This window comes from Panthera uncia, chromosome D2 (genome assembly GCF_023721935.1).
Source record: "Panthera uncia isolate 11264 chromosome D2, Puncia_PCG_1.0, whole genome shotgun sequence".
NCBI classification, from domain to species: domain Eukaryota; kingdom Metazoa; phylum Chordata; class Mammalia; order Carnivora; family Felidae; genus Panthera; species Panthera uncia.
The window spans coordinates 34,035,891-34,049,450 of record NC_064818.1 but is presented as its reverse complement, the minus strand read 5'-3'; the positions used below and the strand labels follow the sequence as shown (position 1 = coordinate 34,049,450).

At 36.9% G+C, this 13,560-nt stretch overlaps 1 protein-coding gene across 5 annotated transcripts in view; it reads right to left on the bottom strand.

Moving 5' to 3' along the window:
- KAT6B (lysine acetyltransferase 6B) overlaps positions 1-13,560 on the bottom strand; it is a 189,443-nt gene that overhangs the window by 57,931 nt on the left and 117,952 nt on the right. For 4 of the 5 annotated variants that reach the window (XM_049645248.1, XM_049645247.1, XM_049645249.1 and 1 more), the window contains exon 4: positions 10,467-10,575. In XM_049645248.1, the coding sequence (XP_049501205.1) occupies positions 10,467-10,575 (109 nt within the window). Of the gene's footprint in view, positions 1-856; positions 4,382-10,466; positions 10,576-13,560 lie in introns of those variants that run through there. The other variant, XM_049645250.1, reaches the window with a different exon arrangement.

Below are 13,560 nucleotides of genomic sequence, written 5' to 3'. Positions count from 1 at the left end.
TAAAAACATTCAAAATCAATCATCAATACCGTTAATAAAAGCACACTATTCCTGAGCTAAAAAAAAAAAAAAAAAAAAAAAAAATTCTAAACATCTGTATTTAAGATGTTGAGCAAATAAAATGTTGTCATAGGATTACAAACTCAGGCTTCAGAGACACTCAGGCAGATGCATTTAACCTATGACACCATTCTTTTAGAAGGGTTCCTCTCATTCAAATGAGTACAGGGGGAGGAAGTTTAAATATATAAAAATGGTATCAATCACCTCTTTCTGCTCAGGAATAGCAAACAAAGACAGCTTGCTTGCCTACTTTAAGAAGTGTACTCTGAAAGGAGAGGGGAGAGATCTACTGTGATCAGGGTTCTCCCTCACCCCCCCCCCCCATATAGTTATGGGGGTAAGAACTCAAGTTTTAAAGAACAGCAATTTAAATTCCACGCTTAAAATGGGTCCCATCAGCTTAAAAGTATACCATTTACTTCTTTCCCCCCCTTTTTATTACTTCCTGTAAGTCATACATCACCAGCACATATGACCTCAATTTCATGCACTGAATTTCTCTACATTTAAATCTGCTTTTGTACCTTAGCTTAATATCCAGTAACTAAGGTAATTCACATCTTATTTTAGTTTACTACTTATTCTCACCAAGATCCTATGGAAAATACTTTTTAATAATTACACATTTTAAAAATTAAAGGATTTCAGCCACTGTCAATCAAGAGCAAGGAATATTCCTCCTCTTATTGCTTTCTCTCACTTTAAGCACTATTATATCTCAAAACTACCATTTAAGCTACCCTGTCAAATTCTAAAATCTTCAGCCTATCTTCCCTTTAGGCAGCAATCTTACCTTTATTTAGCTCAAGAGAATTGGCCATAGATCCCTTCCAGCTCTAAATTTCTATGATTCTGTAAAGGATGCTGAGGGATGAAGAAACATTTCCATTTTATTTTCTCACGGCCACTTTAAATTAACACAAAAGACTGTAACTGAGCTTGAAACACCACTACACAATTATAGTAATTAGATAAAGGACAAAAAATGCTATTGATAATGAAATTCCTTACCTCCTATTTACCCATTCCAAAAACTCAATAATTCCCTCTAAAATGTAAGTTCCCTCTGCTCACACAATTCATAGTTGTTTGTCTTTTTGGAGTTTGTTTTGTGATGTGCGGTCAACCAGATTTGAAAGAATAATGTGTATTTATTCACTCATTCTTTCTTATTATGAATACATATGAAGCATAGTCGCTTACAGCAGTTTTATCTAGCAAAACCAAAGGAATACTGTTTAAAATTAAAAAAATACCAATGAAACCGCAAACCAGTAAAAATAATTTTTGGAGGAAGTAAAAACTTTTTCTCTGTGGGAGAAAAAAAACTATGGGCTTTGTAGTAGACAGAATAATGCCCCCCAAAGATGTCTATGCTGTAATCCCTATATAACCTGTAACTATATTCCCTGACACAGTAAACAGGACTTTGCAGATATGACTAAGGGTACAGGTCTAGAGATGAGGAAATTATTCTGGGTTATATGTGTAGGCCCAATCTAATAAGAAGTACTTAAAAACAGAAGCATCTTTTCCAGACTAACCCAGACGGGTTAGTAAAATGAGATGATAAAAGGAAGATGTGAAAGACTCCACCCAGTTTTGCTAGCTTTGAAGATGGAAGAAAGGGGAGACCAGAAGCCAAGAAATATGGGTGGCCTTTTGAAGCAGGGAATGTCATTCACCTAACAGCCAACAACAAAATGGGGATCTTGGTACAGCTAATGTACACAATGGTGAAAAACAGAGTTTTGAGTGTGCCTGGCTAGCTCAGTTGGTAGAGTATATGACTCTAGGTCATGGGGTTGTGAGTTCAAGCCCCATGTTGGACAGAAAGTTTACTAAAAAAATAATAAAGTCTTAAAACAAAACAAAACAAAACAACAAGAAAACCCTGAGAGCTTTCCCCCCGAAGGTCAGGAAGAAGCCCAGAATGTCCACTCTCACCCCTTTTATTCAACAGAGTCCTGGAAGTCCTAGCCATAGCAATCAGATAAGAAAAAGGAATAAAAGGCATCCAAATTGGTAAGGAAACAGTAAAACTTTCACTATTTGTAGATGACATGGTACTACATATAGAAGCCTCAAAAGATTCTATGAAAAAACAACTAGTTCTGATAAATGAATTCAGTAAGGTCGAAAGATACAAAATCAGTGTACAGAAATCCGTTGCATTTCTTTTTTTGTTAATGTTTATTTACTTATTTTGAGAGAGACAGACAGACAGACAGAATCCCAAGCTGGCTCCACACGGTCAGTGCAGACATGTGGGGCTTGAACCCACAAACCATGAGATCATGACCTGAACGGAAATCAAGAGTCGAACACTTCACCAACTGAGCCACCCAGGTGCCCCCGAAATCTGCTGCATTTCTATCCACTAATAATGAAGCAGAATAAAGAGAAACTGAGAAAACAATCTCATTTACAATTGCATCAAAAATAATAAAATACCTAGGAATAAACTTAACCAAGAAAAGTGAAAGACTTTACACTGCATACTATAAAACACTGATGAAAGAAATTTAAGATGATGCAGAGAAATGGAAAGACGTTCATGCCCACAGGTTGGATGAACAAATATTGTTAAAATGTCCATACTCCCCAAAGTAATCTACAGATTTAACCTAATCCTAATCCCTAACAAAATACCAGTAGTATTTTTCACAGAACTAGAATAAACAACCCTAAAATTTGTATGAAAACAAAAAAGACTCTGAATAGTGAAAGCAATCTTGAAAAAGAAAAACAAAGCAGGAGGTATGAAAATTTCAGATTTCACATTATACTACAAAGCTGTAGTAATCAAAACAATATGGTACTGGCACAAAAATGGACATAGATCAATGGAACAGAATAAAAAGCCTGAAACAAACTCATGATTATATGGTCAATTAATCTTTGACAAAGAAGGCAAGAACATGCAATAGGAAAAAAGATAGTCTCTTCAACAAATGGTGCTGGGAAAACTAGACAGCTACATGCAAAAGAATGTAGCTGAACCACTTTCTATTACATCATTGACAAAAATAAACTCAAAATGGACTAAGGACCTAAATGTGAGACCTGAAATCATAAAAATCCTAGAATAAAGCACAGACAGTACTTTCTCTGACACTGTCTGTAGCAATATTTTTCTAGATATGTGTCCTGAGGCAAGGAAAATAATTGCAAAATTAAACTAGTGGAACTACATCAAAATAAAAAGATTCTGCATAGTGAAGGAAATAATCAATAAAACTAAAAGGCAACTTACTGAATGGAAAAAGATATTTGCAAATGACATAACCGATTAAGGGTTAGTGTCCAAAATATATAAAGAGCTGATACAACTGAACACTCAACAAACAGATAATCCAATAAAAAATGGGCAGAAGACACCAATAGACAATTCTCTAAAGAAGACATAGAGATGGTCAGCAGACACATGAAAAAATGCTCATCATCACTTATCAGAGAAATGCAAATCTAAACTATGATGAGTTACCACTTCACACCTGTCAGAATGGCTAAAATGAAAAACACAAGAAACAACAAATGTTGGCAAAGATGTGGACAAAAAGGAATTCTTGTGCATTGTTGGTGGGAATGCAAACTGGTGCAGCCACTGTGGAAAACATTATGGAGGTTCCCAAAAAAGTTAAAAATAGAATTATCATATGATCCAGTCATCGCAATACTGGGTATTTACCCAAAGAATCAAAAACACTAATTTGAAAGGATATATGCACCCCAATGTTTATAGCAGCATTATTTACAATAGCCAAATTATGGAGGCAGCCCAAGCGACCATTGATAGATGAATGGATAAAGATGTGGTGTGTGTGTGTGTGTGTGTGTGTGTGTGTGTATGAGAGAATATTATTCAGCCATAAAAAAGAATTAAATCTTGGCATTTGCAATGACATGAATGAATCTAGAGATTAGAATGTTAAGTGAAATAAGTCAGTCGGAGAAAGACAAATACTATGATTTCATTCATATGTGGAATTTAAGAAACAAAACAAAGGGGGAAAAAAGACAAACCAAGAATCAGACTCTTAACTATCTAGAGAACAAACAGAAGGTTATCAGAGGGAGGTGAGTGGGGGGATGGGTGAAGGGGATTAAGAGTACACTTACCTTGATAGAGCACTGAGTAATATTTAAAGTTGTTGAATCACTATATTGTACACCTGAAACTAATATAACACTGTACATTAACTAAACTGGAATTAAAATAATATATTATATATATGCACACACACACATATACACACATATAGACAAGTATTTGTTGAAAGAAAGAAAGAAAGGGAAAGAAAAGAAAAGAAAAGAAAAGAAAAGAAAAGAAAGGGAGGGAGGGAGAGGAAGGAAGGAAGGAAGGAAGGAAGAAAAAAGAAAGAAAGAAAGAAAGAAAGAAAGAAAGAAAGAAAGAAAGAAAAAGAAAGAAAGAAAGAAAGAAAGAAAGAAAGAAAGAAAGAAAGAAAGAAAGAAAGAAAACGAACAGACAGACGGGGCGCCTGGGTGGCTCAGTTGGTTGAGCATCCGACTTCAGCTTCAGGTCATGATCTCACGGTTCAGGGGTTTGAGCCCCGCATCGGGTTCTGTGCTGACAGCTCAGAGCCTGGAGCCTGCTTCTAATTGTGTGTCTTCCTCTTTCTCTGTCCCTCTCCCCCTCACACTGTCTCTTTCTCTCAAAAATAAATAAACGTTAAAAAAAATTTAAAAAGAAAGAAAGGAAGGAAGGAAGAAAAAGAAAATGGGGGTCTTGGTCCTAGAAACAAACCCAAGGAAATGAATTCCGTCAACAACTTTGTGGTAATTTGTTACAGCACCAATGGAAAACTAATAAACACTCTGACACTGGGACCCTCGGACTGGCTATCTGATCAACCATCTGTCCATCTGAGACAGGGTGAGGACAAGACAGGCATAGTCTAGCAGGAAAGAGACACATTAAATAAGAATTAGAACTAATATGTGACAATGGGCAGCTCAGAGATATGGGCGAATCTAGCAGGTTAGAAAAACACCTTCCTACAGAAGAGACCCATAGGATGAATGGGATTAGATGGGACCAGTTGAGGGGCAAGGTGGGAGAAGCTAGAATGTGCTGAGGGACAGGGGAACACGGCACACTCACAAAAGAAAGGTTCAACAGAACTAGTGTGCACAATATACGGGGTGGGGGTAGTGATGCAAAATAGGTCGAACAGGAGCCCAATCTGAAGAGGATTTGGGGACTATATTAAAGAATTTGGATTTTTCCTAAGGGTAATTGGTAGCCACTAAATCTGTGAATAGATTTAAAGTTTAAAACTTTCACTTAGCCTTGCAGCATGGAAAATAGATGAGGAGGGGAAAGAGAGTCAAGATTATATTTAGGTTATTATAATAGCAGATCTGAGCGGGTTTGGTGGGAGTGTGTGGATTTACTGAGGATGTGTAATATAAATTAGGACACAGAATCCATGTATTTTCAGCGATTCCTTCGTGTGAGAATAGAACACAGGATGGCTTGTGGAACTGACTGAATAGCCATTCGCTGAAATGGGAAATCCCTGAGGAGAAGAAAGAAGTCAGTTTGCTGAGATTTCTGTTGTTATCGTAGTGTTTATTGTTTTGGGGTGGCAGGGGCACTGCAAGGTTGATAGCCTGTTTGGGATACTTAACTCTGCAAAGCCTACAGGGCATCCAAGTGGAGAAATTCTGAAGGCATTTATATCTAAGTATCTGAAGCTATGAAGCAAAGAAGCACAGGGCTAAGGACAGAAGCCTGAAGAAACATTTAGGGGATGGATAGAGACAAAGAAGCTAACAAAAAATATATAGAGAAGGAAGTGGTGACAGAAAACACAGAGAATATGAGATCACAGAAGCCAAAGGAAAAGAACACTTAAGGAAAAAGATTCTCAACAGGCCACACGGGGCTGAGGACTACTTGGTGTCAACTGAGAGATGTGCACTAGAATCTGATACAGATTGAAACGTGACCTTCAGATTTTGCTACATGGAAGTCACTGTTAATCCTAACAAGCACAATTTCAGTGAAATAAAAGGCCATGAGCAAAGTTTCTGCACTTAGATAATCAATCCAGCTGCGGGCTTGGAGAAGGTGGGGTTCATCAGTCCTTCCTCCTCCAATCTATGTATTCCTCTTTGGAGTCCATCTTTAGGTTTCTCTGTAGTCAAGGGTCTCCTTCCCAACCTAATCATTCAATCAGTATCGACTTGGTGTGAAACTGGATAACTAACCAACCAATCCCTGGGAATTTTCTCACAGTGACCCAAAGAAACGAGTGATCTTTCTTTATATACCTACTTATCTGCATACTGCACCTACCAGTTCAGTCTGGGAGAAGAAGGCAGGCAAGTTTTGTTCAGGGTTAACACACAATTAAAGAAACCCAGCAGAGACTTCAGGTCTGAGGGCAGAATGACATCTGATGCCACAGCTTGTGCTCCCTTTACTGTACAAAGGTGTGGTTCTTGCCTTCCCAGCTGCATCACAGCGGCCTCTGTCTCCAGTTTCCATGAGCTTCCACTTAGAATAAAGCTGTAATTTGGAACTGTACACTTATCTTAGATTTGCTAATTTGAAAACACACATGCACACAACTCATCTGTAAGTAAGATTTAACCACCCAGCAATCTGAGCAGCAGACACAAAATTTCATTTGGTATAATATCTAATACTTATGTGAAGCTAATTAAAGATAATTTGGTCTTAATGAGGCAAAGAGAATATAACAGTGTTAATTTCAAAGTAGGCTGATCCATGAAAGTCAAGTAAAATCACTTCCTAGTCCCAACATTTCTAAAGACCTGAAGACTATCTGATGATTCCCTCATTCGTATTAGTGGTTAGAATAATCCTTCATGCTTGTGTAATGTTTTATAGTTACCGATAATCTTCATATCATTATCTCACTGGATGCTCACAACAGCGCTATGGGTGCAGGGCTGCAGACATCACCCTCCACATTTTACAGATATGAAAACTGCACTTACACAGCCAGCAAGCAGAAAACTGGAAAACCACATTTGGGGCTCCGTGCACTCGGCACCTCACCTCTTATTTTTACTGTCTGTAAACCTGAATTATTTTCTCAAAGGAACTTTCAGCAGGAAAAACATAGTTAAATAAAGTACTGCCCATTTGCAGCACTAAGCCACTTTAAAAATAGAGACATTTCTAATTGGCTTACTTTATGATGTAAGGAGAAGGAAACATTTATTACTCTCATCTATGAAATCTAAGCAGAGCTTAAGTGTGACATCATACAAATGGTACTTCAGACAGAGGCACTACAAACCAAAAGGCACATATGGGAAACACATTTAAGAATGATCCTCCTTATAGGCTGCCATCTATATTTCCTTTTTCTGGTTTTATACTGCTTTGGGTATTTTTTTCACATGAGCATTTTACATTAGGGAGTCCTTTGATCATTACAAACAGTTTCAATTCAATCCTAGAACCAGGGGACTCTTCTGAGTGTGAGATAGTGGCCATTTCCATAAGGCCAACTAGGGGTACCAACCACTCTGTAATTCCCATTGGAGAAACTGGACTGGACTGTGACAATGGGGTTTCTACCATTATTAGAGGGTACTGTTGAGCCATGCCAGCCTATGTTATTGTTTTTTCCTCTATAATTATCAAGTGTCACAACAGAACATTATAACTACAAGAATCCCCCCAAGCTCTCCAAAGAAGACCCATATTTTATTTTGATTCTTCTATTTAAAGAGTAGCAAATAACAAAGTCTACTCCTCTGATGTACCAGATGAAGTAAATGTCTACAATGCATCGCCCTGAGCTAGGAACAGTGTTGTTGTTGTTGTTTTGACTAAAGTAGCTAAATCCAGACTGGCAAAGCACATTGAAGGGAATATTAGGTGAACCTCAACACTGAGCCAGTCCCCATGGTGGAGTCCAGAGCAGCTCTTGGAGATCCTCTATTCTAAACAAAGGGACACGATGCCCCCAAGGGCTTGAATTTCTGCCATGACCCATACCTTGACTCCAAAGCCTCTGGCTTTTTCTACCTGAAAGGAGGAGGAAAGGCCGGCTCACAAAATGACCCTAGTTATATAAGCCTTCCAGACAGTATCCTTAGTCCATTCTCCATTTGTTAAAAGAGAAAACAAAAGTGTTTTTGAAGAGAAAACCTAACATTACACCTACATACCCTGGTAAAATAAGAAACTTTAGGGGGAAAAAATTTCGGTGACCTCAAAGTATAAAGGAGATCAAACCTCTCCTTTGGCAGGTCTTCAATCTGGGAAAGACGAAGGAGATTGATTACATCAGAAAATCTAAGATCTACCTGTTTAGAATTACACCTTTATACCTTGTGAAGGAGGCCTTGAAGTTATGATCTGGTAGATAATGATCTCAAATTCCTTATCAACTCAAGTAAGTGTATCAGCAGAGGTAAGGAAATATATGAAGGGAACTTTTCTTCCCACATTTAAGTGCACTTTTAATCTGTCTCGGCATCCAGACAAATAGATACACTAAGAAAAAAAAAAAAACCAGTGAAGGTAGTTTTTAAAGTACCACCTTAAAAATAACAAAGGGTAAACCCTAGACAAGTGAACACCACTAAACTGATCAGGCAGTTAAACAAAAGAATAATTCATTCAGAATGAGCCTCGTGAGAAAACCCAAAAGATAACTCCAGAGTCAGAAGTGATGAGTGAGGGACTACTTTACCAGGATAAAACAGGGAGATTGGAGGGTTGAAATTTATTAAACTGAACATACAGATAATGTTTCCATGCCCTTTTGTCACTATCCATGATACCATGGGCAGGTAAAGAATTTTAATGAATCTGTAAAGCCCATCAAAAAGACTGTCAGAATGCATTTCTCAGGCAGAGTTTGAAATGTCTTATTTCCAAGGCTCTCCCTTCCTAGAAGGGTCCTGAAAACTGCAGAACCACATACAGCCTACCAAGTTAAACCTTTATAGGAGGAGGGAGAATCATTACACAACACTGTCATTCCTCAGCATGAAACATTTCCTCTATCCAACCATCAAACAGCTGTCAAAAATGGTGATAAGATTTGAAATTACTTGGAGCAATCAAGGACAACAGCAAACATGGCAAATAATGACAATGGCTGACATTTACAGCACACTTACCATAGTTACTGTAGACCCTGTGCTAGGCTATTTACCTGTGTTCTTTCATTGAACTCCCACAAAATCCAAGAGGTAGGTGCTACCAATATCTAATTTTCTAGTGATGAAATCAAGGCACAAAATAGTTAAGTAACTAACTCAATGTACAGGAACTGGGGCAAGGCTGGCTCTTGAGTTTGTTCTTAACCACTACACTATACTGATTTCCTAAATGACGGTATTCTGTGGCTTTTTGCAGTCTTGTTGTTGTTCTTAAAGATAATTATAACTACAGAAATACTTGCTTATGAATGTTAAAATAACACTGTGGGGGAAAAGTGATAGAAGAGAGAAGAACAGAGAGAAGGAAATTTAAAGATTAACAGAGATTATTTTTTTAATCCAATTAACTGCCACTCAGTCGGCTGGAGGGTCTGTGTGTGTATATGCATACATACAACTAGAGAGAGAGAGAGAGAGAGAGAGAGAGAGAGAGAGAGAGAGAGAGAATGTAGGCAACTATCATCTAATTAGCAAGAAGGAAGACCGGCTTGGTAAGCACAATTTGACTTTTATTTTCCATTTTAGAACTGGAGATGTGGTCTTAAAAACTCAGATTGAGGAAAAAAGCACAGGTGACAGCTACTTGACAGCATCCTGAATACTACAATTTGCCAACGATTGGTCCAGTGTCCTTACCCAGCAATTCCTTGATTTCAACATCGCCTTCTTTATAGACCACTCTTTTCCTATCTTATTCTAGGCAATCTGAATTTTTTCATGCCTGATGATTTCTTGACTCTGTCCTGCAGTTTCCAGAACACTGTCCCTTTCATTCAGAGTCACACATAGCTGGGTTGTAATATTGTATCTCACCAGTAGGTGTCATGACCTGAAACACTATATATTCCAACTCCAGGATCTCTTAAGTTGAGACTGCCTATTATATAAAACAAGCGATTCTAGTTGTATTCAGCCTGAAAACATAGAATTCTCTACACTGAATTTTCCTGCAAAATACTCCACACTGAGTTACCAATGTTGGTATGAAATCAAAGCTTAATTATAAATATTAATACTACTACTACTACTATATAAACATACATGGTACCTTTATGTCAGTGCTAATATAAACACACGTTTCCTCTCTAGTTGCACTTACTTATTAAATTTAAAGCCTATGCTATTACCAAATAATTGCTTTAAAAAACAAATGCAGTTTTGATAGAGATATAAATAGCATACAAGTTATAGAGGAGCAACTATACAAAAAAATACCAACTTACCACTACTGCCACAATCTGCACAAGAGAGGAGTTCTTCTGGTTTCTTTTCACGATTTGATTCTTTAGTCCCCAAACAGAAGCTACATATCGGAATGGGGTCGGCACGGGGCTGTGACAAAATTAAAATGAAAAAATACTCAGTTTTCCATCTCAAAATTAACGACAAAATATTAAACTCAAAGCTTCTTATGTATTTCCTTAACAAAGAGAAAATGCTGAGTAAGGGATACAAAACAACATTTCCTAATTAAAAAAAAAATCTCTTCAGTCATTTGATGCTAAAGTATTACCTGAATAATGCATTGAAGTCTAATAGTAAGATTCAGAAGTAATTTATATTAAGCCAATGAAATCTAAGACCTTTATATATTATATAACCTTCCTGAAATGAATATTATTAAAGACTCTTTTCAGGGGTGCCTGGCTGGCTCAGTCGGTAGAGGATGTGACTCTTGATTTTGGGGTCATGAGTTCAAGTCCCACATTGGGTACAGAGATTAAACAAACAGATTCACTTGAAATATCAATTGTTCCCATAATCCATATGCTTATAATAAATTGATTCATCTATTCAGCATTATAATTTATGAATACCATCTAATTAGTTCAGATTGTTTAACTAAACTTTGTCAAATGTTCTAGTGGAGGCCACTATTATTCATCTCTTAAATTTTTGATATACAATATTGGCATGTTGTTAGGTGACATAATAAACAAGAACTTTAAAATGCTGTGAGATCACTTGGGAAGCTCAAAGGATCACTAACAAGGTCTTTCTGGCACCAAGGTCTTCCAAAGTAAACCACACCATGCCACACAAAGGAGATAAAGTCTCAATCTCTGACATCCCCACATTAATAAAATAAAAAACAAAACATTTGTCTAATCCCCTAGTACCCCTTGCCTCTGAGGAAACTGCTTTTAACAATGTATAAGTCTGCATATACATCTCAGTGTCTGCATTGTTATTTATGACTACCAGTGATGCTAATATTCCCATTCATATGAATAAGTTGACTGTGTCTACAGATCTGGTCACATTTATTTTGAACAGCCAAAACTGTATGAAAATTAAAATTTTATTGCATATTCCAAGGCTTCACACATGTTGTCTCTAGCCATCTGAATGTAGCTATATGTATTTATATTTGAATCTCAAGAATCAAAAATTCAGGGCAAGAAAAGTTAGCATAATCATAAATCTTTTTAATGTAAATTAAGAATAAGATTTTGCAAGGTCTAACTTTTTAAGTATGTATCAGCACAAAATAAACCCTTAGTTGTTCAGCTACTCTGTCCCAAATGCCTAATTAATACATTGCCTGATACATAGTAGGCACTCAAAATATATGTTAGCTGAATAAACGGAAGGAACATATGCTAGTTAAAAGAAGAAACCCTCATCTCTAAGATACGATTTCAAATGGTTATAATGATTCCAACAAATGTCTTGGTTCACTGTGAAAACATGTCATCAAAAAACACAATTCATCTTATGACTGAGGATGTGCAAAATTGTTCAATATGATTATTAATTTCATCCTACAATGTGAGTATTCGTTATCTTGCCCTTATTTTCAGTTTAATTTGTTCTCTTAATATGCACAGGCTTTAATTTCTGAAGTAGCTATGCAAATGTATTTTTGTAGCCACAGTTAAAAAGCAGAGTATAAAACACTTTGTACCAGAAAAACCAAAAAAAGACAAGCAACAACAAATTGGTCACTGACTCCAGCCACAATTTTTTAAATGCCAGATAATCAGCACTGCATAATTATGGATCCATAGTTATTACTTGCAACTGCTCAACTGTAGTACCTTGGGAACACTTTTGTTCCTTTAAATAGCAATTAAAAGAACAATCTGGTTTTAAAGTGACAACATTCCCCTGATAGATTCTAGCTAAAACCCAGTCCTTGTACTAATGGGATTCCTGCTTTCATTTGATATAACAATGCTCAAGCCATTGCTGCCATCCTTGCGGTGATAAATAATTTACAAAATGTCACATATCATTCATGCAATGAAACAAATCCAAATCTGCAATCCCATTTTTCTTTCCCTGATGAATTTTTAGCTGTGAGAAAGACATGGCCATCAGCCAGCACTTGTGCTCATTTTTCGTTTTTAACTAAAGGTAACACAAAGGACAAAGGTTGCTAGTAGTTCATGGCCAGAAAGACTGATGTCCCACACTCTGCCCAATAATAGAAAGCATAGATGCTATCACTTCACGCTACATTCAAGTGAACCCCACCACGCTGATGTATGCTCACAACCATTTATTTTAGGGATAACTATCTCACAATACTCTATAAAACCACTGCATTATACAGAAATGTCTGCCCTGCTGAATTATTGATAATTCAAAGCACTTTTTGCTAACCTCAGTGTAGCCGAGTCTAATTAACTTTAAAAAATTGTCACTTGTAAGAAATGAAACTTTTACAGTAATGCATGTAAATGGGTCACAAAATTATTATGATTCACTATTCTCAATCAGACTTCATATAAACTGTTTCAAAAAATAATCCCTGGTAATAGATTAAAACGGATTGCAGTCAGAAAGAGGTCTGAATAAATGGCAATTCGATTCTACGTAAGACCACTGCAGACAAATCATATTTAAGAGGTCTGAAAATGAAACCAAACATCTCCTAATTCTTAATCACTTTCTTTGAAATTTCCTAAAGGTACCTAACGTGTTGATCACATTTTCTTATCAACATTACTGAAAATTTCAAACTAATCTGGAGAATTAACATCCATGGATAGGTTCTGACTCTGCAACCTGCTCAGGAAGCAATTCCTCCTCATCTCCCGTGCAAAGGTCCTGGTGTAGCTGATAGATTAGAGGTCACTTTATACACTATCTCATTTAATTATCTTAACACTTCTGCTAGAAATATTTATACAACACCCATTTTAGGGAGGCAATTGAGGATCTGAGAAGTTAGGTACCTTTTCTAAAATTCCATGAGTTCAACTGTGGAACTGGAATTGAAACACAACTCTGTGTTCACCAAAGCAAAAAGGTAGCTTTACAATAGAGATACCTGCTTAACCAAGTGATCAACACTATCACCAGTACATG